Here is a 24,787-nt window from a genome sequence, read left to right as displayed (position 1 = left end):
AAAGATTATTCTCCCTAAACCCCACTGTGACGCAGTAGGGAGCGGGGTGGGTTGACCGGGCACGTCCATTTAGTTTTACTGGAACTGTCTGCATGGGGGATGGGAGAGCAGGGGATGACTTTAGGTCAGGGACGGTACCTGAGCCAGGAAGGGAAGTGGGGCGAGCTGACACCTTTGCCTGGGAAACTGGACAAAGGGAGAGGGGGAGAGAGCTTGCTGGAGCTTTTTGGTTTCAGTTTTGGGCTGTCTGGGAAGAGGCAGGAACACCAAGTCTGGGGTCTAAGATCCTTGCCCCCCAGAAGGACCTGGCCGAGGGGTCCTGGTTGTACCTGCAAGCCCCTGCTTGGGACTGTGTTCCTGTTGTCTAATAAACCTTCTGTTTTACTGGCTGGCTGAGAGTCACGGTAAATCGCAGGAAGTGAGGGGTGCAGGGCCCTGACTCCCCCACACTCTGTGACACCCACAAACTGATTTGTGTTCTGATCTTCTATTACTGGTGAGCTCATCCTGTGCAGAATCCAGGGCTCCCTCCCAACTGAATGCCAGGTTTGTTTTATTCTTCCGCCTGGGAGGCAGGATGCTGCTGGGATGTGGATGTGACCTGGGGGAAGAACATTCCTTTCTCATTGCCCCCAGAAAGCCTGGGGGATGTGCCTTAGGCAAGAAGCTTACAGGACTGCCTACTGGTAACTGAAATCCAGCACCAGAAGAGGGAAGTATTGCACTGATGCTGACTGGTTGGGGAAGAGAAAATATTTCTTCATACTGAAATGAACTCAGTCTTGCCAAAAGAAGAATCAGTGGCACCCTAAAATGTTTGTTTAGATTTTTGGCAATATTCCCCTAATGTGGCTTCTCTACATAGATGCTAAGCTGATGTGAGATGAAACCTGGACCCTCTAGGCTAAGGTGTTAAAAGCTGCTGTCTTCATCCGCTTTTTGGTTTTCTGTCTAGGGAGAGCTTGAGAGGCAGTTGCTTCAGGCTAACCCTATCCTGGAGGCTTTTGGAAATGCCAAGACAGTGAAGAATGACAACTCCTCAAGATTTGTGAGTATTGTTGTCCTGCATGAGTTCTGGTGTCCCCAGTGTTCCAGAGGGGAGAAGCCACTAGTTGAATGAGTTGTGGGAGTCTTGTTTTCCTTTTGTGCCTGATCTGAAGTCCTGGGATGTTCTTTTCTGTAACTTGTTTCTCTTGAGTGAAACTGGGACACAGTTTTCACTTGTCACTGGATTATCCACAAAGGACTGATGGGATTGAAGATGGAATGCAAGATGTTGAACCTTTCCCAGGGCTCCCTGTGCCATTGTTTCAGTCTATCAAATTCATTTTTCTCCCAAGGAGAGATTAGTGACCCATATTGCATTAATTCTGGGGGGCACTAGAAAGCTTCTAAGGGATGGGGAAGCTACACTTGAAACCAAGTTGAAGTGTAAATGGTTGAAGAGTGGTTGAGCTGTGATGGTGGTCAATCTAGAATGCTGTGTCTATTTATGGCACCTGGAACTGAGGTGGAGAGGATCCACTTCAGAATGAAACTTAACATGTTTCCTGATGCCAAGGCAATCTAAAACCATGTAGTTTGATGGACCTTTTTCTCTCATAGGAGTAATTTATGGTGTCAAGGATGTTAAATCGCTCCATAATCAGGGAGTGTTGTGAGCTGGCTGGGCTTGTGGTCTGTTTAAAATTTGTCTTAGCTGGTAATTGTTATTTGGAGCTGAAAGACCTATTTGGGTCCTCTACCATTTTGCTCTAGCTGTGATAGCATAAGATAACACTAATATTTCTGCTAATCTCTTTCTCAGGGCAAGTTCATCAGAATCAACTTTGATGTCAATGGCTACATTGTGGGAGCCAATATTGAGACTTGTATCCTTTGCACGGAACCACTTAATAGAAATAATTTACAGGGTGTGGGGAATGGGAACATGCATATCTATCTACCTATATACAGCCAAATAGTCTCTTGCACCTCAACAGCAATGAAGTCCGAGGGATCCCTAGACTTAGGCTAGAGAGATCCCTGTTAAGATCTCTAGTTTTGTCTGCAAGTGAGAAAGGAATCTCTTTATTTAAATGGTACAGCATTTCAGAACCTATGTTGGGGTTATATCAAGAATCCCTTCTGGATGAAATAATTTTAATGTTATGGGATAGAAGTGGCATTTTAAGCTGTGACATGCTGAGTAGACTTGGGATTCCATGACCCTTTCATGTTTTACCCAGGGTAAATGAGGAATGTGGCAAATGTCTTTCCTCCCTTTTATTCACAACTCAGTCTTGCATCCTGGTCCTACGCTTAGAATGAGGATTAACTCACGAGTCCAGAAGCGCATCTTAAACTTAATCAGCCACTGAGGTTGTTGAAGGGTGGGTTGCTGTCGGCCTATGGCACTACTCAAAGCTTTGAAAGGTCAATGCAGAGCACTAAACTGCCTGTCACGCCAACCAGCTTGAAGGGTAGTGACACCAAATAGAGACTCTTTCCTCAGATGAGAGTGGAATGGAAAGTTACTCGTTAGTCTCTCTGCTGTTCCTTTACTCTATAAAGATCTCTTGGAGAAATCACGTGCAATCCGTCAAGCCAAAGATGAGCGAACCTTCCATATCTTCTACTACCTATTGTCTGGGGCAGGGGAGCACCTGAAGAGTGAGTACCTTGTGCTGTAACTAGGGTCCCATTCCCCTAACTGCCAAATGGTTCCAAATACTTGCAGTCTAGGCCCTATTATTTCCCCTCTTCTAAAGACTGGAACTGCCTCCCACTGTTTGCTGACCAGGACCTCTCCTTTCAACCATCTCCTTAACTCTTTCCCTTCCTGCATTGGTACCCCTGCCAATGATGTCTCCACACCCTTCCTTATCTGAACTATTGTCTCGTCCCATGTTTAGTCTTATCTAATACAGTGCAAGTTCTTCAGGGCAGGAACGATCTTATTGTAAACTTGGCAATTTAACAAAATATAGAATAACATTTGGCACCTATGTAGCACTAGGTGTGCCTGTGCTCTGTTAGGGTAATAATTCAAGATCTCAATCTAAGATTCCTGTGAAGTAAGCAGTTTAAACTCGGGCCTGCCGCTGCCGTGGGAGAGGGCAGACAGACTGGAGAGGTGGGGGGCAGGGAGAAAACTCACTTCATAACCATTTGCAGAGCATTAATGGCAGAACATACTGTTCCTAGAGCTGCGTGGTGACCTCCATAACTGATTTGAAACAAACAGGATACCTGAAACTGAACGGAGTTGCAGGGCAGTCTCTGCTCCTAATGGAAGTAGGATCCAAGAACCACTGTGGCTGGTTTGGCAGTGTGCCAGGGGGATGGGATGGAGGAAAGAAAAAATAGTCTGGGCAGAAGAGCGTTCTGATCTGTAACTACAGAAATGCTGCTACAAGAAAAACATAAGATAACTGATCTAAACATAAACCCTGGTTCACCCACCAAGACTGTTTTTCACTTGTTGGGGACAGGAAAAGAACTAAGGGACAGATCTTCAAAGGTAATCAGGCACCTAACCTGCTTAGGTGCTTTTTTGAAAATCTCACTAGGTGCCTATATGCATCTTTACGCTCCTGAATACATCTGAAAATCTGAACCCTGAGTCTTTAGTGCAGAGGTCCCCAAAGTATGAGGCGTGCCCCCCTAGAGGGGCATGGAGGAACATTTGGTGGGGGGTGCAGTGGGGCCAAGGCCAGCCCCATCCCCCATGGGGGTGGGGAGGGAATGCCATCCAGCCCCTCCCTGCCCCCACTATGCTCCGGTCCTGCACCTGGCTCCCAGTCCTGCACCTGGACCCATCCCCAACCTCAGCACAGCTCTGCTCCCAGACCAGCGCTGGCCCCAGCCATTAGCTGTGGCTACATTCCTGGGCCGAGGCTGGGGGCAAGGCCCCTAGCTGCCTGGCTGCGGCTCCGCTTCCACCCCAGCCTTGCCCCCTGGCCACAGCTCCCTTCCCAGCCCCAGACTCACCCCCAGCTCTGGCTCCAGCCTCAGCCCCTTACCCCTGTCTGTGGCCCTGTCCCCCCAAGCTGCGGCCCAGTGGCAGGAGGGGCATGCACAGGGGTAAGGGGGGCATGACCTGCTAAAGTTTGGGGATTGCTGCTTTAGTGAAAGAGGCCAGAAAAACAAAAGCTGTCTTGTCTTTGTCTCTGCTGGGTATTGTTGACTTCCATGCTGATGGTTTGGCGGGGGTCGGGGGGAGATGGTTGGAAGTGTTTTTAAAGAAGCTGGAACTGGCAAATCAAGACTTCTGGTGGTTATAACTGACTTTCTTAGAAGCTTGTACAAAGGAGGTAATTCATTTTGGTAGATCTGGGAAAGCATACATTCTCAACTGCCTAAAAGAATGCTAGCTTGTTACCTATAATGAAGACTACAATAATTCCTTGTCTTTTCCTCCCCCTTAAGCTGATCTGCTGTTGGAGCCTTACAACAAGTACAGATTCCTTTCAAATGGTCATGTTACGATCCCGGGTCAGCAAGACAAGGATATGTTTCAGGAGACCCTGGAGGCAATGAAAATCATGAGCATCCCAGATGATGAGCAGATAGGTATGGATCCTATGAAGGGCTTGGAAATGCATGGGAGAGGATTAAAAAGAATGGAACAGTCTGGTCGTATTCAAAGCACATGAGGGGAAGGCAGTCTCTAGTATACCAATTACACAAATCAATTAGTGGTATCTGAGTGGTATCAAGTTGGCTGGTGGTGGTATGGGAGTGGCCCATCTCAAAATTCACCAGCACAGCTTCAGCTAATGCAGAATGCAGCAGGTCACTGTGCACAAACTGCCATGTTCCAGGTTTGTTCCCAATCTGTTGGAGTGCTATACATAGTGCTTACCTGTAAAGTCCTCATTCGGTTCTCACATGGGTGCCTTTCATGGTGTTATCTCTAGAATTTCCTCTACTCTGCAGTCTGCCAGAGGCAAGACTTAGCCTTCTATGGGATGTATTGCAAGACATTTGTTCACACTAGATTTCTCAACTTGGGCCCATAGCCATAGGGGTATCTACTCCACCAATGGTTAGAGTCGCTTAGTTGTGAACAGTGGCACAAAGCAATGTACCTCTCTCCAGCTTACTGCACAGCTTGCTAACCAGAAAGTAATATTGTCCAACATCTAGATACCATAGTGATAGGCTTTTCTAAGGCACCTTTTTCCTCCATCTACTTTCTAAGAGTGGCCAAAACTCAGTTATTTTGTCTTCTCTCTAGTGTCAAACGTCTCAATTTAGTATCCTTTGTTCATCTCAGGGTATGTCTACACTAGCCACCAGATCGGCAGGTAGTCATCGATCTATTGGGGATCGATTTATCGCGTTTAGTGTAGATGCAATAAAATCGATCCCCAATTGCTCTGCCGTCGACTCCGAAACTCCACCGCGGCGAGAAGTGGAAGCGGAGTTGACGGGGGCTGCCTCCTCACGGCGAGGTAAATCGACCTAAGATACACTGAGTTGCGTATCTTAGGTCGACCCCCCTCCTCCCCCCGGTGTAGACTTAGCCTCTGACTAAGTCCTCCTCCAGTTCCTGAATCAGTCAATGTGTAGGTGAAAAGACACCTCTGCATTGAGGTCTAGTTAGGGATTTGGCAACCTAATGTATGGCCAAAGAGACCTGATGTCCACTTTTTAAATTATGCTGTAGGGTACATCTTTACTGGCAAATGGAAGTGGTTCCAATAGCTCATTTGCAGAGATGCATGGAATGCCATTTCTTCTCTGTTCAGGGTGTGAAAGATGTTTAAATGTTCTTTTAGGCTTATGAGAAACATACATATGGCAGCTGGTTGAACAGTACATTTATTTGGTTTGAATGCAAAGTCTTTTTAGATGAAACAATATAAAAAATAAGCTTTCAGTTTGAGTGCCAGGTCTCCAGATTCAGTGAGTGCATGTGTGCTGCTTTCCTGCCAGTCCTGAAATAATATCTGTGGAGGCTTTGTTCACTGTGGACATGTGGGCCAGAGATCCTGTAAACTAGCTAGTGCTATAGTAGATAGAGGGGGAGACCACTTGAAGAGGAAGTAGAATAATAATAGCTAACTATTTAGTACCACTAACAAACTTGCTGTTCAGTGAGACTTGAGATGAAGATGGCATCAGATCAACACTTTTTTTAATATTCAGTATTAAAAATTCTCCCTCTGTTCTAGCATCTGATGCTGGTTCTTGAAAGGGCTAAGGGGGGTGCTTCGGTATGTTGTCCACAGTGGTACAGGTACTTCAGTGGACATCCTGATACCTGCAGTCTGCTATGCTACATATGTTCCAACAAATGGAGACCTTATAGCACTTGTGCCAGGGAGGTGAAAGTGTGCTGGATGAAAAGAACAAAGATCTGCCCAACCTGAACTGGCTCACACCCTAATACTGGCGTGGCCTTTTCAATGATTACTGTTACACAATGGAAATTTTCATCCTCTTAATCTGATGCCTGAGGTGAACAGGAACAAAGTCAGTGCATGCTGCTCAGACCTTCTTTACATGTATTGCTAATATGCAATTTTAATTCTTTGCTCTATAAAAGGTCTGCTGAGAGTGATCTCGGGTGTTCTTCAGCTTGGCAACATAGCCTTCAAGAAAGAGCGCAACACAGACCAAGCCTCTATGCCAGACAATACAGGTAACCAATCCCACAAAAACAACCAATACTTCTCTCTACAAGAGCTTCTTATCACATATGCAGGGGATAAGGGATCATATTTTATAAAGTTCTCTGCTTTCCAAAGCAGCCCAAGTTCTTTAACAAAACATAAATGTACAAATCATTTTATTCAGTGCTGAACTGCAGCCACCTTTGGGCAGGAATGTGGCAATGTTGTGGTGTTGGACCAGAAGTGAACATGGTAACTAGTTGAAACTTTTATACTATTGCCATGTGACCTGAATGTGTTCAGCTGCGGTCAGATGTATGAGAACACCTATAAAATCTATTCTCAGCCTAGATCATGCGCCTTGCTCAAAGGATTTAAGGAAATAAACCTTCAGTAGTCTGTTTCAGTTAAAATCCTGCTTGATCAGGCTTGAGTGGGCAGATCGGTGATGGGTAAATGATACATTTACCTTAGCTACAGTGTTCTCTCCTAAATAGGTGTAATTAGCATGCTGTTGGTGCATGCTTGGGAGACTTCTCTCCATAGCCCCATTTAAAAAGGGTACAAGTGGGTGCATTTTCTATTGGTGTCCCACAGGGATCTGTTCTGGACTCTACAGTTAACACTTTTGTCAATGACTTAGAAGAAAACACACAAGCATCATTGTTTGCATGTGACCCCAAAATTAAGGGAGTGGTAAATAATGCAGACATTTCACTGACAGAGCAATCTGGATTGGTAAACTGGGCATGAGCAAACAATTTGCATTGTAGTATGGCTAAATGTAAACATACATCTAGGAACAAAGAATGCAGGCCATACTTACAGGATAGGGGGGCTCTATCCTGGGAAACAGTGACTTTGAACAAGATTTGGGGCACGTGGTGAATAATCAGCTGAACATGAGTTCCCAGTGTGATGCCATGGCCAAAAGGGCTAATGCAATCCTAGGATGCATAAATGAGAATCTAGAGTAGGAGTAGGGAGATTATTTTGCCTCTGTATTTGCAACCACTACTGGAAAACTGTGTCCATTTCTGGTGCTTAAAATTCAAGGAGAATGTCGATAAATTGGAGAGAGTTCAGAGAAGAGCCAGGAGAATAATTAAAGGATCAGAAAACATGCATTAGAGCAATAGATTCAAGGAGCCCAATCTATTTAGCTTAACAAAGAGAAGGTTAAGGGGTGACTTGATTACGGTCTGTAAGTAACTACATGGTGAACAAATATTTAATAATGGGCTCTTCAGACTAGCAAGAATGATACAATATAATCCGATGGCTGAAGGTTGAAGCTAGACAAAATCAGAATTGAAATAAGGCATAAATTTAATAGAGTAATTAACCATTTGAACAATTTAGCAAGGGTTATGGTGATTCTCCATCACCGACCACTTTTAAATCAAGATGGGATGTGCTGTGGGTTTTTTAGTTTGTTTGGTTTTTTTTTAAAGAAAACTTTAAGAATAATTTTAGGAAGTTCTATGGCCTATGTTACTTAGGACGTCGGACTAGATGATCATAATTCTGGACTTAGAATCGATTAATTGTAGTCAGAGGCCAGTAGACAGGAGGCTGCTGAGGACAACAAAAAATGGCCTTTGGATTATACCTTCAACCATTATGTCACGATTTAGCAAATCCACTTCAAATGGTTTCCCTTCAGAGAGGGGAGGGGACTGTCTCATACCAGATGAAATGTTCGTACACTGATTACAGTTACCTGAAGAGGCCATTCAGCCAGTGCAGATAGTCTGATTAGCTGGGATTCCTTTTGTGTATTTCAGCTACTTGGATGCATCCTCAAAATGGGTGCAGGCAGTTAACTTGATGGTGCCACTAGGCCAGTGGTCCTGTAGTATCACCTAAAATTTACTCTTGTGTTTCCTGAAGCAATTGAACACACTCCAGTGTTTTTAGATCTCTTCTTTGATTGTCTCATTAACCTGTTCAGTTAAGAGCTATTCATTGCTGGTATTTGACTCTCTAAGGGATAGATTGCCAGGAATATCTTTCTCCTCTTGTCATTTCTCCGTGAGGCAAAAGGAGCATTAATATTAAAGTGAACATCTCTTTGCTTCCTCTTCTCCTTTCTAGCTGCTCAGAAAGTATCCCACCTTTTGGGTATCAATGTGACCGACTTCACCCGGGGAATCCTCACCCCTCGTATCAAGGTGGGACGAGACTACGTCCAGAAAGCTCAGACTAAAGAGCAGGTATGTGTTCTGCAGAAGGAAGTGAGCCCTTGTAGTAACATAGCACTAAAGATTAACGTAAGCACTAAAGACTTCCATAACCTCAGATAGCATCTTAATTGACTCAGATAATTGCAATGAGATATGTAAGCAATGGAGTGTGGAAACTGCTTTAGTATTTGCTCCAGTGATCTACAGTATATAGAAGATTGTGGTGGTGGTGGTGCAGAGTGAGGTAGCTCTTATTTCCCATGTATATTGACTGTGCGGCCTGTGATAAGGAAATGTGAAAATGGCAGTTGGCTGTCTCTAGGGAGTGAATTCCCTTCAGGGCTCTGTGTCTTATCCAAAGCTGGAACATGGCAGTCAGCCTCTGGGGTAACTCCTTGTGGCCTGCCGTGGCACTGTTCACCCTGCCCCAGTTTCCCCCTGGGAAACTCCCTGGCAGTCGTCTCTCTGCATCACCTGGCAAGGCACCAGTAACCCATTTAGGTGATAGTCCCAAGTGCAGCATAAACAAAAAGGGTCTTGTGACCTCCTGGGCTTTGTTCTTTCCCATTTTCCTGCAGAGCTCTGATTCTCAGGGCTTGCTCTCTCTTCCAGGGCCAGTCACAGGAGCAAGCCAGCTTTCCTCCTGCAACTATCCTCAGGCCCCCTCCAGGCTGTCTATTTGAAAGTTATCCTTTTCCAGAGCCTACTAGAGGAGTCAGCTACCCTTCTGCAGCTCCTCTCTCTCAGGCCTTTATAGATGCACCCTGCTGGGAAGGGGCCAAGGAGTAACAATTAAATGGAGCTATCTGTTCTTTAGCCCAGTAAAGGGCCAGTCAGCTTGTAACATTGCATCTAATGTGTAGGAAATGCCAAGATAGTGATGCTCAGTGTTGACAAATGCCCTGTGGCATCCCTGAGTGCAGAAATTTAGTTGTAAAACGGAGGAGACCATGCTAGGCCTTTATCTTGGCTATATGTGGCAACTGACCTAGAAACTGGCTGCCTCCTGCCAAAGGGCTCTCAGGCCTGCACTCTGTGTATTTTCATTTCTTCTTCGAGTAATTGCTCCTATGTATTCCACAATAGGTGTGCGTGCTCACCGTGTGCACCAGTGCCAGAAGTTTTCCCCCAGCAGTACCCGTAGGTGGGAGGGCCCCAGTGACCCCTGGAGTGGCACCTCCATGGCACAGTATAACCCCCCACCCTCAGTTCCTTCTTGCCGCCAGTGAAGGTGCATCGGAACTACTCTGCTCCAGCTTTGCTGTAGCTCGTCCCCAGAACTGCTTGTTCATTCAGTGTTAGCTGTTCAGTTAGAGTGCCCAGGCCAGGGCGTGCCCCGCATCCTGGGTTTTAAATCATGCAACACTTGTAGGCGATCTGTGCCAAAGACTGACCCGCATGCAGACAGTTTACTCTGCTTGGGAGAGACCCATATCAGCAATCCTTGCAAGATTTGCAAGTTGTTAAAATCTCAGACTAAGAGAGAGAGAGAGACATCAGGCTCTGGACCATTCTGATGGAGTCAGCATGGACCCCGACTCTGGCGCGCCGCTCCCAGTCGGTGCTGGGCACTGTGGGGTCAGTGTGCAGCGACCTTCTGGCACCTTTGCTGGTTGGGTGCCATCTGACCAAAACTCTCGGCACCGTTCTATTCCAAGGAGTGAATACCGACAGGACGGCGGCAGACGTCGGCAAAGGCCCTCGTCTCGGAGGGGTTACTGCAGCCGGCCATGGCACAGACGTTGACGCCATTCCCACTCAGAATCCCGCTCCAAGACCCTGCCAGGGCATCGCCTCCGGAGCCCCGGACATCGATTGCCCGCTTCTTGCCTCTGCGGGTCCGCCCATTGGAGCTGATGGCAGAGCAGCTGCTACCAACGGTACCGATCCTCCACGTCGAGATCGCGGTCCCATGGTCGGCGTCGTTCCCAGCACCGCCGGTCCTGAGACAGCGGCAGGTCGTTCGTCAGCTGGCCTCCGTTCGCAGTTGTTCTTCCACTGCACTGGCTGGCCTGGCCCACGGCACCAGGCCCCGTGGCCGGCCCAGTGGTACCAGTAGGCGCCGTGGCCCCGACGCAGCCCTGGTGGGGGCTCGCTCGATAGCTGGAGCCTCAGAGGCACCATCGGCCTCCCTCTCCAGACCTCCAAGGAAGGGGTCAGTGGGATGTACCTCCTCGGTACCATGCCTGGAGACCGACCAAGTGGGTGGACCCTCCAGTGCAGGCGGATACCCAGAGTATCATACCAGTCTCCTTGCCCTCCACAGATGAGGCGATAATGACCCCACCCCCTCAGTCTCGCAGGAGGACTTTAGGTACAGCAGGAGCTTTAAAAAAGGGTGATGTCAAACCTCCACCTCCAAGCAGGAGAGATGGAGGAACCCTTGGACTCGCTGTTCAATGTGCTGTCGTCTTCGGCACAGGGCAGGGTAGTTTTTTGCCTCGCCACAAAGGGGTGACAAACTTCAATGCCTCGTGGCAAACACTGGCCTTGTTGACCCCCATCGATAAGAGAGCGGAATGTACGTACTTTGTACCTGCCAAGGGACATGAGTACCTATACACCCACCCGGTGCCCAACTCCCTGGTGGTTGAGTCGGTCAACCACAGGGAACGGCAGGGCCAGGCAGGTCCTACCCCGAAAAATAAAGGTTCACGGAGGGTGGACTCTTTCGGAAGAAAAATGTATTTGTCCTTGAGCTTTCAGTTGCGAGTGGTAAACCACTAGGTGGCCCGGGCAGGTAGGAATTCAATTTGTCGGGTTCAAGGACTTCCTCCAGGAACGCGATAGGAAATAGTTCAAGGCACTGGTGGAGGAGACTACAGTGGCTGCCAAGACAACCCTGCAAGCAGTTTTGGATGCGGCAAACACAGCTGCGCGCTCCATGGCCTCCACGGTGTCCATAGGAAGGGCGTCATGGCTCCTGCTGTTCAGTGAGGCACAGGCGGCCATTCAGGATCTCGCGTTTGATGGGATACAAGGCTGTATGGCATGAAAGACTCCCATACGACCCTCTAGGCTCTGGGCCTCTGTCCCGGCTCCGGCAAAACCTAAGTTCAAGCCGCAGCCAGCTCCGCCCAGGCCGCCCTCCCGAAGTATGAGGCTGCCCATAAGAAGCAACGGGACTATAGGAGACTCCCTCAGAGGCAGTCTCGGCCTGCCCCCCAGCCTGCGTCCCCCAAGAGCAAGGAGGCTGGGAAATGGCGCTTTTCACGGGATGCTCGGGAGCACCCTGCCAGTCCTCATCAGGGATCCACTCCAATAACGGTCCCTCTCTCCAACCGGTTGTGTGCTTTCCTCCCGGAATCGTCACGGCTCACCTTGGACCGATGGGTCCTCAACACCATCTCCCGAGGTTACAGCCTCCAGTTTACTTCCTCCCAGCCCAACCACCCCTACCTCTGTCCCTCTTGGGGGACCTCTCACACAAAGCTCTGCTTGAGCAGGAGGTGGAGTGGCTCCTGGGATTAGGAGCAATAGAGGCAGTGCCTGAGGAGTTCATGGGCAAGAGATATTACTCCCGATATTTCCTTACCCCGAAGGCCAAAGGGGGGCTCAGGTCCATCCTGGACCTGTGAGGTCTGAACCAGTACATGGTGAAACTCAGGTTCCATGTGGTGTCCCTGGCCTCCATCATCCCCTCCCTGAATCCCGGAGACTGGTACACTGCCCTCGATCTCCAGGACGCGTACTTCCACATCCACATATTGAAGGGGCACGGGCGCTTCCTCCATTTCATGGTGGGACAGAATCACTACCAATTCACAGTCCTCCCGTTTGGCCACTCCATGACCCCCAGGGTGTTTACAAAATGCATGTCGGGGATAGCAGCCTCCCTCAGATGCTGGTAGGTCCAGATATTTCCCTACCTGGACTATTGGCTTGTCAAGGACACCTCCCCGTCGCAGGTGAAGGATCACGTGGCGCTCCTCCTGTCCACATGCACCGCCTTGGGCCTGTTGGTAAACAACACCAAGTCCACGTTAGTCCTGGTCCAGCGCATAGAGTTTATTGGGACGCTCCTGGACGCAACGTTGGCCAGGGCCTTTCTCCCTCCAGATAGATTCCGGACCCTGAATGGTCTCATGGACTCGATCACAAGGTTCCTGGTGATAACAGCCAGGACTTGCCTGCAGCCTTTGGGTCACATGTCAGAGTGCGCACATACGTGGTCCGTCACACCAGACTCAGGATGAGGCCCCCCAGCTCTGGTAGGCCTCAATGTTCTCCCAGGCCACAGACAGGATGGACAAGGTCCTCACCATGCTGGACTCTGATGACCTCTCTACGGGTGGTGGTCTGCCCCGAGCAAGATGTGTAGTCAATGACATCTGCCTGAAGGCCTTCCACCTGCTGGGTGCCTGGAATGCGAGGGCAGATCACTTGAGCAGGGACTTTTCCTCGTAACCAAGTGGTCCCTCCATGCGGAGGTGGCCCACCAGCTCTTCCAAAGGTGGGGAACTCCCCAGGTGGATCCCAGAGGGGACCTGGAGAGGGGCACTATCGCCAATGCCTTTGTCCTGTCCTGGTCAGGCTGGCTTCTCTACGCTTTTCCTCCATTCCCTCTAATCAGCAGGGTCCTGGAGAAGATAAAGACAAACAAGGCCCCCATCTTCCTCGTTGCCCCAGCATGGCTCAGGCAGCATTGGTACAGGACCCTCACAGGCCTCGCAGTAGCTCCGCATTGGCCTTTGCCACTCCACCTGGACCTGCTCTCTCAGGACTAGGGCCGCCTCCTTCATCCTAACCTAGCAGCTCTTCACCTCACGGCGTGGCTGCTCAGTGGCTAGGTGGTGAGGAAAGGACATGCTTGGAACAGGTTCAGCATGTCCTTCTCGAAAGTAGACAGCCCTCCACTCGCTGCTCTTATTTGGCGAAATGGTCTCAGTTTTCTAGGTGGCGGCGGACCAAGGTGTTTCTCTGTAGCCGCCCCGATCCAGCTTATTCTGGTTTACCTCCTCCACCTGAAGGCCCAGGGCCTGGCACCTTCGTCAGTCAGGGTGCACCTGGCAGCCATATTGGCCTTCCGTCCACTGGTGCAAGGGCACACGGTATTTTCCCATGCTATGACTGGCCGGTTCCTTAAGGGTTTGGACCGTCTTTTCCCATATGTTAGATCCCTGGAGGCAGTGGGACCTGAACCTGGTGTTTACCCATTTTCACGGGGCCCTCATTTGAGCCACTAGCTACGTGCTTTTGGTCCTGCCTCTCATGGAAGGTAGCCTTCCTGGTCGCAATCACGTCGCTCAGGAGGGTCTCAGTGCTCAGGGCCCTGACCTCCGAGCCCCCATGCACAGTGTTTCATAAGGACACGGTCCAGCTCCGACCGCATCCTGCGTTCCTCCCGAAGGTCGTCTCCACCTATCACATGGGTCAAGACCTTTTTCTGATGGTCCTCTGCCCCAAACCGCACGCGGCCAGTGAGGAGTGCCGCCTCCAAGCTCAACATGTGGCGGGCTCTGGTGTTCTACCTCGAGCAGCCTAAGCCATTCAGCAAGTCCTCGCAAGTGTTCATTGCCTTGGCTTAGCATGAGGGGTCGGTTGATCTCCACTCAGCGCCTCTCCAACTGGATCACTTTGTGCATCCATACCTGTTCTGCTCTGGCGGGTATTCCCCCGCCACCGATTGTGAAGGTGCACTCGACTCGGGCGCAGGCCTCGTTGGCTGCCTTCTTGGCCCACGTCCCTGTCCAGGACATTTGCAGGGCCACCACATGGTCTTCGGTTCACACGTTCACCTCACACTATGTGATCGTCTCCCAAACCAAGGATGACACCAGGTTCGACAGGGCTGTGCTCCGTCCCGAGAACTTGTGAACTCCTACCCACCTCCAACAGATATAGCTTGGAATCACCTATTGTGGAATACACATGAGCAATCACTTGAAGAAAAGACAGTTTTTCCGTAACTGGTGTTCTTCGAGATGTGTTGCTCATGTCTATTCCACATCCCGCCCTCCTTCCCCTCTGTCGGAGTTGTCTGGCAAGAAGGAACCAAGGGTGGGGGTAGCACGCAGTGCCCCTTCTACCTCACTATGGAGGCGCCACTCCCAGGGTTGCTGGGGCACTCCCCCCTACGGGTACTGCTAGGGGAAAAACTTCTAGCACCGGTGCACGTGGCGAGCGCACGCACCTATTGTGGAATAGACATGAGCAACACATCTTGAAGAACACCAGTTACAGAAAAGGTAACTCTTTTCTCAACTTTCCCTGTGATGAACACTTCAGCGTGCTCTCTGTGTGCTATAAAAATGTCTGCTTTAGAAGTGGTGGGTGGGAAGGAAGGATGATGTACAGAATCTGATTGGTATCCTTGACTGCCCTCCCATTTCAATATATAACTCTCTGCCTCTGATGCGGGAACTTGACCTTCCAGGAAGTGAGGCATTGAGAAAACAAGCCCCAGACTCCACAAATACCTATGGTTCCCTTATGGAACCCTGAAACGTCACTATGGTACAGCCATTGACCTTTTATGAGAGGACTAGACAGAATTTCCTCTTTGGAGTACCTGGTATTGGCTCCTGCCAGAGGCAAGATGCTGGAATTAGGACTACTTTGACTCTGATCCAGTATGACAAGTCCTCCATTCATTATTTAGTCCCTCCTTTTCATCTGGAAGAGTCTGCAAAATGACTGACTCATTCACGAAGCCAGTCAGTTCACTGACTCCAACCTGAGTCTCCAGTGTGCCAGATTACTGAGCTATTCAGTTTTGGATTACAATATAACTCTTGTTGTTTTTGTTTCCTTCCTACTCAGGCTGACTTTGCCATCGAGGCACTGGCCAAAGCCACTTACGAACGTATGTTCCGTTGGCTGGTGATGCGCATCAACAAGGCCCTGGATAAGACCAAAAGGCAGGGGGCATCCTTCATTGGAATCCTTGACATTGCCGGCTTTGAGATTTTTGAAGTAAGGAGGTATTCTATTCCTGCATACAATGCAGCATGTTCCTGTGCCCTTGCTCCCTGGCAAAATATCACAGAGGTCTGGGGAGAAACAGATTAGCCCCTTTTTAAGGCTGAACTGGACTTTCTTAGTGAGGAACCTCACTGTCCCCATAATTGGGCAGTTTCTAGGTGTTATTTCAAAAGGTTACATTCTTTAATATTTCAAATTTGTTGCAAATATTTAAATTACCTGTAGTACGTTCTGAGGCTCTCCTCCTTTCTGGAGTGTGCATTGTGGATACCGCAGTAACCATCTGTATGGTTCCGTATCTCTTGATTTCCTCCCATAGATCAGAGTCCAAATGTTTGTAGCTTTGGGCTGAAATTTAATGACTTTTGGTGTGTCTCTTGCAATGTGGAATTTAAGGGCCACTGTCAACTTGAATGTTTTGAAATTGACTAAAAATGTTTCAGAACACTAAAGGAGAATCTGTTGAAGTTTTTCCAAAAGATATGCTTTAGGAGTTTTGGGGAAGTTCTATGGTCTGTGTTATACAGGAGGTCAGACTGGATGATTACAATGATGGGACACAGTAATACCAGGATACAAAATATATTGGAAGGACAGAACAGGTTGTGCTGGTGGGGGAGTGGCACTATATGTGAAAGTGTAGAATCAAATGAAGTAAAAATCTTAAATGAACCAAACTGTGCCATAGAATCTCTATGGATAGTAATTCTATGCTTGACTAATAAGAATATAGCAATAGGGATATACTGTCAACCACCTGACCAGGATAGTGATAGTGAGTGAAATGCTCAGGGAGATTAGAGAGGCTATAAAAAATAAACTCAATAATGAGGGATTTCAACTATCTCCATGTTGACTACGTGAATGGCACCTCAGGATGGGATACAGAGATCGTTTCTTGACACCTTAAATAACTGCTTCTTGGAGCAGCTAATGCTGGAACCCATAAGAGGAGATGCATTTCTTGATTTAGTCCTAAGTAGAGCACAGGATAGTTCTCTGAAAACATCTGCTTAATGTGCAGCAGCAGTCAAAACTAACAATGTTGAGAATCATTTGCAAAGGGATAGGTAATAAGAGAGAAAATATATTGCCTCTATAAAAATCCATGGTATGCCCACATCTTGCATACTGCATGCAGATTTGGTCACCCCATCTCAAAAAGGATATATTGGAATTGGGAAGAGTACAGAAAAGGGCAACAAAAATAATTAGAGGTATGGAACAGCTTCCATATGAAGAAAGATTAATAAGACTGAGACTTTTCAGCTTGGAAAAGAGATGGTTGGCGGGGGGCGGGAGAGAATATGATAGAGGTCTATAAAATCATGACTGGTGTGGAGAAAGTAAGGTCATATTTACTCCTCATAACACAAGAACTAGTAGTCATCAAATGAAATTAATAGGCAGCAGGTTTAAAACAAAAGGAAGTATTTCTTCACACAACATGCAGTCAACCTGTGGAACTCTTTACCAGAGGATGTTGTGAAAAGTGATTGACATGGTGCTACCAGATGTACTCCATACACAGAACATTTTTGTCAAATTAATCTGTTTATAGAAGTGATCCTAAGTGGGAATAGAAAAATAGTAAGTAAATATTCTAACAAAGGTGACCATTCAAGTTGTGTCCCTCTAACTTCTCCCCTTTTTCTCTCTATTAGCTGAACTCATTTGAACAGCTGTGTATTAACTACACCAACGAGAAGTTACAGCAGCTCTTCAATCATACCATGTTCATTCTGGAACAAGAGGAGTACCAGCGGGAGGGCATAGAATGGAACTTCATTGACTTTGGCCTGGACCTACAGCCCTGCATCGAGCTTATAGAGAAGCCGGTAAAAAAACAATTTGCACACCCTTTCTGAGCAGCAAGGAGAGGCTGCATTATATGCTTTTTGCCTTCTGTGCTATCATGGATAGAGCCTCTTGGACAGGTCGGAGACTGGCCTTCCAGTTCCTGCAATCCTTCATCTAAGCAAGTGATTTTACTTAGACGTGAACATGGACACTTCTTTCCATCTTACTTCCAAATAATATACTGCTGATCAGATGTACCAGTTCCTAAATTAATATGCTTTGTAAAATCCCCTGCAATGACCTTCTGTATTTTAATGTCCTCTGTCTACGCTTGTAAGGAGAATGGCCAAGTAGCTTTCCTTTTTCCATTTAAAAAGCATCCTGTCACCTAAGGCTCCCTAGACAATCTTAGTCTTGTATAGGGGGTCTTACTAGTGAAAGGAACACTCCAGAATCCAACTAGGGAATTACAGGTGATATTCTGTGATTAGCCATTTCTGTAGTACTGGGAATCTGATTTTAGCACAGCTGCTTTTGTTGGTTGGGTATTTTTCCTTTCAGAGTGTTTTAAATGTTGGCAGTAGCGTAGGGCTGATTTGTCTATATTGAGATGTTCTGGTATATCCCTTGTTTTAGGCGGGGCCCCCTGGTATATTGGCTTTGCTGGATGAAGAGTGCTGGTTCCCAAAAGCGACTGACAAAAGCTTTGTGGAAAAGGTGGTGCAGGAACAAGGCAACCACTCCAAATTCCAGAAGCCAAAACAGCTGAAAGACAAAGCTGACTTCTGCATTATGCACTATGCCGGCAAGGTAAGACTGATGGCTGCTGTGTGGAGTGAATCCAGAACATGATGCTGGATTCTTCCACAAATCTAACTAGATCTAGCTGTTCTTAGGATTCTGATGCTTCACATGCCAATGAAAGAAGTTTCTATAATTACTCAGTTACCTGACCCAGGTGACCCTACCAAATGCATCCACCTTGTGGGCTAGGAGGACTTACCTACTGTTTTGTAGGCATAAACATTGCTAGACTCAAACTCCAAACTGAGACTAGGATGACCTAACTCGAATATTTGTTCACCAAGAGTCAACAAGTTGAGTGATACTCCACTGCTGTTGAGTGACACTCCCAAGGTGGTGCATACTGGTATTGCAGCCTCACTCCTAGCTCTTAACAGCAGACTATAGCAACTGTTCAACTGCATTCTGCAGATGTACTCTCTAGATACCTCAGAGCAGGCAGAGTGGGGAGTAGCGGGTCAGACCCACAAACAATGTCTAACCACATCCTTAATGTTGGGTTTTAGACTTGTGCAGGGTCCTACTAGATCCTGCACTTTTTGGAAACCCTCAGTCAATTTCTTGGTGACGAACATGATTCTTTCCTTAGGTGGATTACAAAGCAGATGAGTGGCTGATGAAGAACATGGATCCTCTGAACGACAACATTGCTACTCTTCTCCACCAGTCCTCAGACAAGTTTGTGTCTGAGCTGTGGAAAGATGGTATGTGATTAAAACTCTTTCCTGTCGGCAGTTTTTACTAGAAGAATTGACATTTAACATCATTTGGTATCTGATAAAACCCTCTAACAAGATGTGCTGCGTTTTCCCCTTAGAATGAGAACAGAGATCAGCATGATCTGGAATTGAGCCCTGCATGGGACTTTTTTTGTTTTGTTTTCATTCTGACCCACAATACTCACTCCCATCCGTTCCTGCAATGTTTCTTGCATTCTTATCTTGCTCCTACCCACAAAAACCTTAGATCCTGCAAATCCTGCAAGACAGACAGATTCCCCATGCTACTAAAAACAAAACAAAAAAAGTTGGTTAATAAAGATAATGGAATTCAGAGTTTTTTACCACTAAGAGTAAAATATCTTGCTTAAACCATGTAAAAATACTTTAACTCCTTTTATAATTGACATCAAATCTTTCTATCCCTCCCTTAAATTTAAGTATTAAAACATTTTTTAAAGAAGGAAAACTTGTTTTACATTGCTGAAATTCTATTTGACACACTGACTGGAAATTTAGTATTTACCATAATCTTGTCTTTTTGTCTTGTTTGGGGGTGGGGGTATATTTTTGGCCCATCCAATCCCGCCTACAACGAAGTATGTTTTACCTGCTCCCACTATTATAGCAGCGGGTTCGCCGGGACCCAAGGGATCCCAGTGCCACTGCAGGGCTCTAATCCAGAACTTGCTATCCGCTTGTTTTGCTTAGGCAACAATAGTGCACAAGAGAAATATCCCCTCTAGCTGAAATGAGGGGTTGACATTCATTGGCCTATAGCCTGGTGCATGCACTGCAGCTACTTCTTTAACCAAGGAATCCCAGGCTAAAATCTGAATCTACCAGTATGTAGCTGGTAGCTACAGCATTCAAACATGACATCTCAGAGGGTGAAACAATATAGTTAATTCTGTCACTAGTGTGTTCTTGCTGCAGTGTCATTAGGTATTTTACTCTTTCCTCTTTGGATGTTTGTTGCTTTTGACTCTTACTGTTACTATCACTTTTTTTCCTTGGGTTTTCTTTGACGTCTCTGTCTGTTGCAGAGATGCAGAACGTTCAGAGAGCCTATTTCTATCAACACTTTCCTATTCTTCATCTAGAACCAGGTGACTGAGAAAACCGGCTGTCGTGTCGTGTGTAACGCATCGTAGAGCCATGCAAGAAATGCTTCCGTTAATTCTTCTGTCCCTTTGCCACTCCTGCTTCTCTCTTTGTTCAGTCCCTTTGCTTCATGCTAGTAACCCCCCTTGGACTTGAAAAACAAAAGCAAAGCTCATACTTTGCAGTGAGATACTTGAAAATGCAGGCACATCCATATGCTGTCCATGCCACTCCTAAGACCTGCATAGGAACAGTTAGAAAGGAAACCTAGGAATAACCAAAAAGCAAACTTTTCCATCATCTGTTTGAATGCAGGCCCAGTGATGCTGCATTTCAGTGCAGGATTTTGAGGGATGGTTTCTGAGATGGTGCCTATAAAAACAGAACTTCAGCTGAATAGTACTCCAGTGGAATGATTTGACTTCAGCTGCTAACCATTTGAGAATGACTTAGTCTCTAAGTCTCATGTGACTTGTTCTGCATGGAAAATGGCCTGCCTAGTGAATGCTGTACTGCGTCAGGCTTGCAGAAGTCATTGAAAAATGACAGAATGCAGCTGAGCAGTCCACATGTACTGTTCCTAGTTGAATCTTCTGTCTTAAATGATTGTCATTTTTGCTGTTTTCATGTAGACTGTAGGGATCAAGATTTTAAGAGAATTGTTCTAGCCAGAATCTGGGATACTCTTCTGTGGCTTTCCCTGTGATGTCATCCAGAGAGACAGGGAGAAAAGAAGGCTAATTAGAAAGACTTGACCCTATTTTTAGCAGCTATTGTAGGGATGGCAGATTGCAATGTTGCCTTAGCTGAATAGTAGAGCCTGCCTCTTTGTGGGGTGTCTCATTTTACCAACAGGTTTTTTTTACCCCAAAGCAAGGCTGTGCTCAAGTTAAATATATCCCCTTGGAGTGATTTCCCCCCCCCATTGACATGGTGATAGTTTAGATGCCAGGCAACAGCTAAGATCAGAGAAGCAATGATGCTACCAAGCCAATGTGATTAGGAGCTTAGGAAATTTGTGTCTTTAGTTTCGCAGGCTGGTAGAAATTGGGTAGGAAAGTTAGGAAGATAAGTGCTATAGCTTCTCCTGGCCTCTTCCCCCAAAATTTGGCCAGTATCTATTGATAAAATAGCCCAGTTCAAAAATGGAGAAACTCAGTTAATCTGTGTCTAATTGCTTCTTTAATTCCTTGGAGCAATGTTTGTGGTACAAAAGGGAGCTGGTAGGATCTCAAACAACTTTTTCCACCAAGGTTGTAGCACACTCTCATATCAAACTTAGTGTACTTGTCCTCTGAAAAGTGACTCAAATAATGTAATTATGGAGTTCCAAGTTTGTGGTGATTCCATTCCATGTTTGCTCAGTTTACTGGTTAAGAATGTGGCTTTTCTAACTGCTAGCCCTGCAAGGTCAAGCAGAGTTATTACTGTGCACGTAACTGGCTGAACTTGTAGCATCATTTGTGTCAGGGTTGCTGGTTGTTGTGTAGGAAGGAAAGACACCAGGTTGAATCGGTTAGAAGTGCCATCTTGTTACTTGGAAGCTAACCAAGCCTGGTATGGAATTTGAGGTAGTAAACACAAAATCCATTATGTCACTTTTTATTTGCTCTTCAGAATACAACTGCTCTTTTTAAACTGCTAGTTGGGTCCATCTCACACAACAGTTCATCACTCAGAGACCCAGTAGTGAGCCGCTGCCTTCTTTCCTTCCTGCCCCATTCCTGCACAAATGCTGGACAGGACTTCTACATCTGTGTAGAGAAGAAGCAAAAAGGATCCTGCAGCTCCTCTCTTATCCTGCTCTACCCAAATATTCTCTGCAGCCGCTCACCTACCAGACTATCGTGGAAGTTCTAACTCTCTCCCTGTGTTTTCTTTAGTCGATCGTATAGTTGGGCTGGATCAGGTGGCTGGTATGTCAGATACAGCATTGCCAGGAGCCTTTAAAACCAGGAAGGGTATGTTCCGAACAGTGGGACAGCTCTACAAAGAACAGCTATCCAAGCTGATGGCTACCCTGAGGAACACCAACCCCAACTTTGTCCGCTGCATCATCCCCAACCATGAGAAGAAGGTGAAGAACGATCTCTGGCTGGGCTAGCAAAATACTGGCAGTGTCTTGGGAGTGAGGGGATGACTGGTAAACCTGCTTGTTGTGAAGGACACAACTATGGCCTTCAATCACTTGCAAGGTTTTGTAAAGGGGTATGAAGAGTTTTTCCTTCCCTGGTGACTGCATTTGTTGCACAGCAGAAGTAGTACCTACCTCTCTGTTACTCTTATATCTCTGTCATTTTAATTATAGTCCACTTGTAATACCTGCCTGAAGCTCACAGATGTATGATCTTCTTTCTAGATGGATTTGTAACATTAAATACCAGCCAGGCTCTTTTAGGGCACTAAGAATGAATCCTATAACTCCCTTAACTTTGGAGGTGGACCTCTGTTTGCCTCTATAGGGCCTTCCTTATGGCTTCCCCTGGAGTGGGCACTTTGAGTTCAGTGAGCAGAGTAGGAGTCCCTCTTTACAGCTCTTGTAAAGTTTTATAACATTGCTAAATGCCTTCCCTCATTAGGCTGGCAAACTGGACCCCCATTTAGTCCTGGATCAGCTCCGCTGTAATGGAGTGCTGGAGGGAATCCGTATCTGCCGACAGGGCTTCCCCAATAGAGTCGTCTTCCAGGAGTTCAGACAAAGGTAAAGTTCTGATCAGAGCATAAAAGCAGCCTATCACTCATACCAGTTTAAATGTATATTCAGTACGTAAGTCACTTTGTTTTAATCATAATTTGATTGCCCCTGCTTCTAAATGGCAGGGGACTTAAATATCAAAGGCAGTGACGTAGGAGTTCGCCACTTGTTGTTATGGAAGCGAGGTCTCTCTAGAGGTTGTAGTAATTTGTTGGATCTGGGCTGCTTTGCTTCTCTCACAACAACAGCTGTGACTTGTGTGGTAAACCTGTAGTTGGCATGATGGGTAGAAGACCTCGGCCACGACTGTGGCTTTATCATCTACTACCAAAGGGCATAAACACTGTATTCTGTAATCCACTAGAGTTACAAACTATACAAATTCATAGTTCCATGGGAATATGTTACAGGCATTATTCTCTCCCAGATTTCTTCATCGGAGTGTCTAGTGCAACTTCTATATTATCTGTCAAACTGGTCTAACACATAGATTGTCCCTGCAGATATGAGATCCTGACTCCAAATTCAATTCCCAAAGGATTCATGGATGGAAAGCAGGCCTGTGTGCTGATGGTAAGCCACATCCTAAACCAGGGGCAGGCAAATATTTTTTGGCCGGAGCGCCGCATCAGGTTTTGTAAATTGTATGGAGGGCTGGTTAGGGGAGGAGGTCATGGCCTATCCCCCACCTCCTATCTGCCCCCCACCCTCTGGGACCCCTGCCCCATCCATACACCCCTGCTCCCTGTACTCTGACCAACCCCAGACCCCTGCCACACCATCCAACCCCCTCCTCTCATTCCTGACAGCCCCCCCCAGGACCACACCACCCCATCCAACCCCCTCCTCTCATTCCTGACAGCCCCCCCAGGACCCCTGCCCCATCCAAGTACCCCTTCTCTGTCACCTGCATTCCTTAATGAGGAATAATATGCATATAGAAAAGACCTACTTAAAGACTTCATTAAAGGCTACTCCCTGCCACCCCGTCCCACCCCCCCTCCTTCCGGATTGCCCCCATTCAACCCCCTATCCACACTCCAGCCCCCTGACAACCACCCCAAACTCCCCGCCTTCTATCCAACCCCCCTTGTCCCCTGCCCCATGACTGCACTGCCTGGAGCAACAGTGGCTGGCGGCGCTGGAGCCGGGCCACGCCCACGCTGCTGGGCTCTGCAGCTGCGCTGCCTCAGGAGCTCGCTGCCCCGCCACCCAGAGCATTGCGCCTGTGACAGAGCGAGCAAGCTGAGGGGGAGGGGCTCGGGAGCTAGCCTCCCGGGCCAGGAGCTCAGAGGCCGGGCAGGATGGTCCCATGGGCCGGATGTGTCCCGTGGGCTGTAGTTTGCCCACCTCTGTCCTAAACCCTACTTGGGTGCATTGGGGCTGAAGAGTAGAGTGAGGAAGGTCTAAATCAGACCTTCCTTCCTTCTCTAGGTGTATTGCAGAATACATCCCATGTGCTCACAGATCTGAATTCTCCAACTGGAATGTCTGGTCTGTTATAGAGGAGAGCAGCAGAAGACTATAAAAAGTAAAAGCCACTATGATTAATGCTGCTGAACCTTCTGCTAGCCAAATGACGACATATTGGGATTTTTCATGCTGATGAGCTGAGACTCAGACACATGGCACTTTGTAAGACGGCAGTGGTTCTGGTCTGAGTGAATCATAGATGAGGGTTGGAAGGGACCTCAGGAGGTCATCTAGTCCAACCTCTTGCTCAAAGCAGGACCAATCCCCAACTAAAACATTCCAGCCAGCTGGGCCTTAAAAACCTCTAAAGATGGAGATTCCACCACCTCCCTAGGGAACCTATTCCAGTGCTTCACCACTGTCCTAGTGAAATAGTGTTTCCTAATATCCAACCTAGACCTCCCTCACTGCTACTTGAGACCATTGCTCCTTGTTCTGTCATTTGCCACCACTGAGAACAGTCTAGCTCCATCCTCTTTG

At 47.2% G+C, this 24,787-nt stretch overlaps 1 protein-coding gene across 1 annotated transcript in view; it reads left to right on the top strand.

The window, feature by feature from the left end:
* The window catches only part of MYH9 (myosin heavy chain 9), a 97,641-nt gene that overhangs the window by 49,573 nt on the left and 23,281 nt on the right, over positions 1 to 24,787 (top strand). Inside the window, exons 6-18 of the mRNA XM_039486902.1 lie at positions 956 to 1,048; positions 1,808 to 1,871; positions 2,554 to 2,652; positions 4,411 to 4,554; positions 6,536 to 6,631; positions 8,700 to 8,818; positions 15,551 to 15,703; positions 17,377 to 17,550; positions 18,149 to 18,322; positions 18,906 to 19,020; positions 22,023 to 22,216; positions 22,719 to 22,840; positions 23,338 to 23,407. Coding sequence (XP_039342836.1) covers positions 956 to 1,048; positions 1,808 to 1,871; positions 2,554 to 2,652; positions 4,411 to 4,554; positions 6,536 to 6,631; positions 8,700 to 8,818; positions 15,551 to 15,703; positions 17,377 to 17,550; positions 18,149 to 18,322; positions 18,906 to 19,020; positions 22,023 to 22,216; positions 22,719 to 22,840; positions 23,338 to 23,407 — 1,617 coding nt within the window. The remainder of the gene's footprint in view (positions 1 to 955; positions 1,049 to 1,807; positions 1,872 to 2,553; positions 2,653 to 4,410; positions 4,555 to 6,535; positions 6,632 to 8,699; positions 8,819 to 15,550; positions 15,704 to 17,376; positions 17,551 to 18,148; positions 18,323 to 18,905; positions 19,021 to 22,022; positions 22,217 to 22,718; positions 22,841 to 23,337; positions 23,408 to 24,787) is intronic.

The sequence above is a fragment of the Mauremys reevesii genome, linkage group 1 (genome assembly GCF_016161935.1).
Source record: "Mauremys reevesii isolate NIE-2019 linkage group 1, ASM1616193v1, whole genome shotgun sequence".
Taxonomy (NCBI): Eukaryota; Metazoa; Chordata; order Testudines; family Geoemydidae; genus Mauremys; species Mauremys reevesii.
The sequence above is the reverse complement of the archived record's forward strand: the minus strand, read 5'-3'. Positions and strand labels throughout refer to the sequence as shown.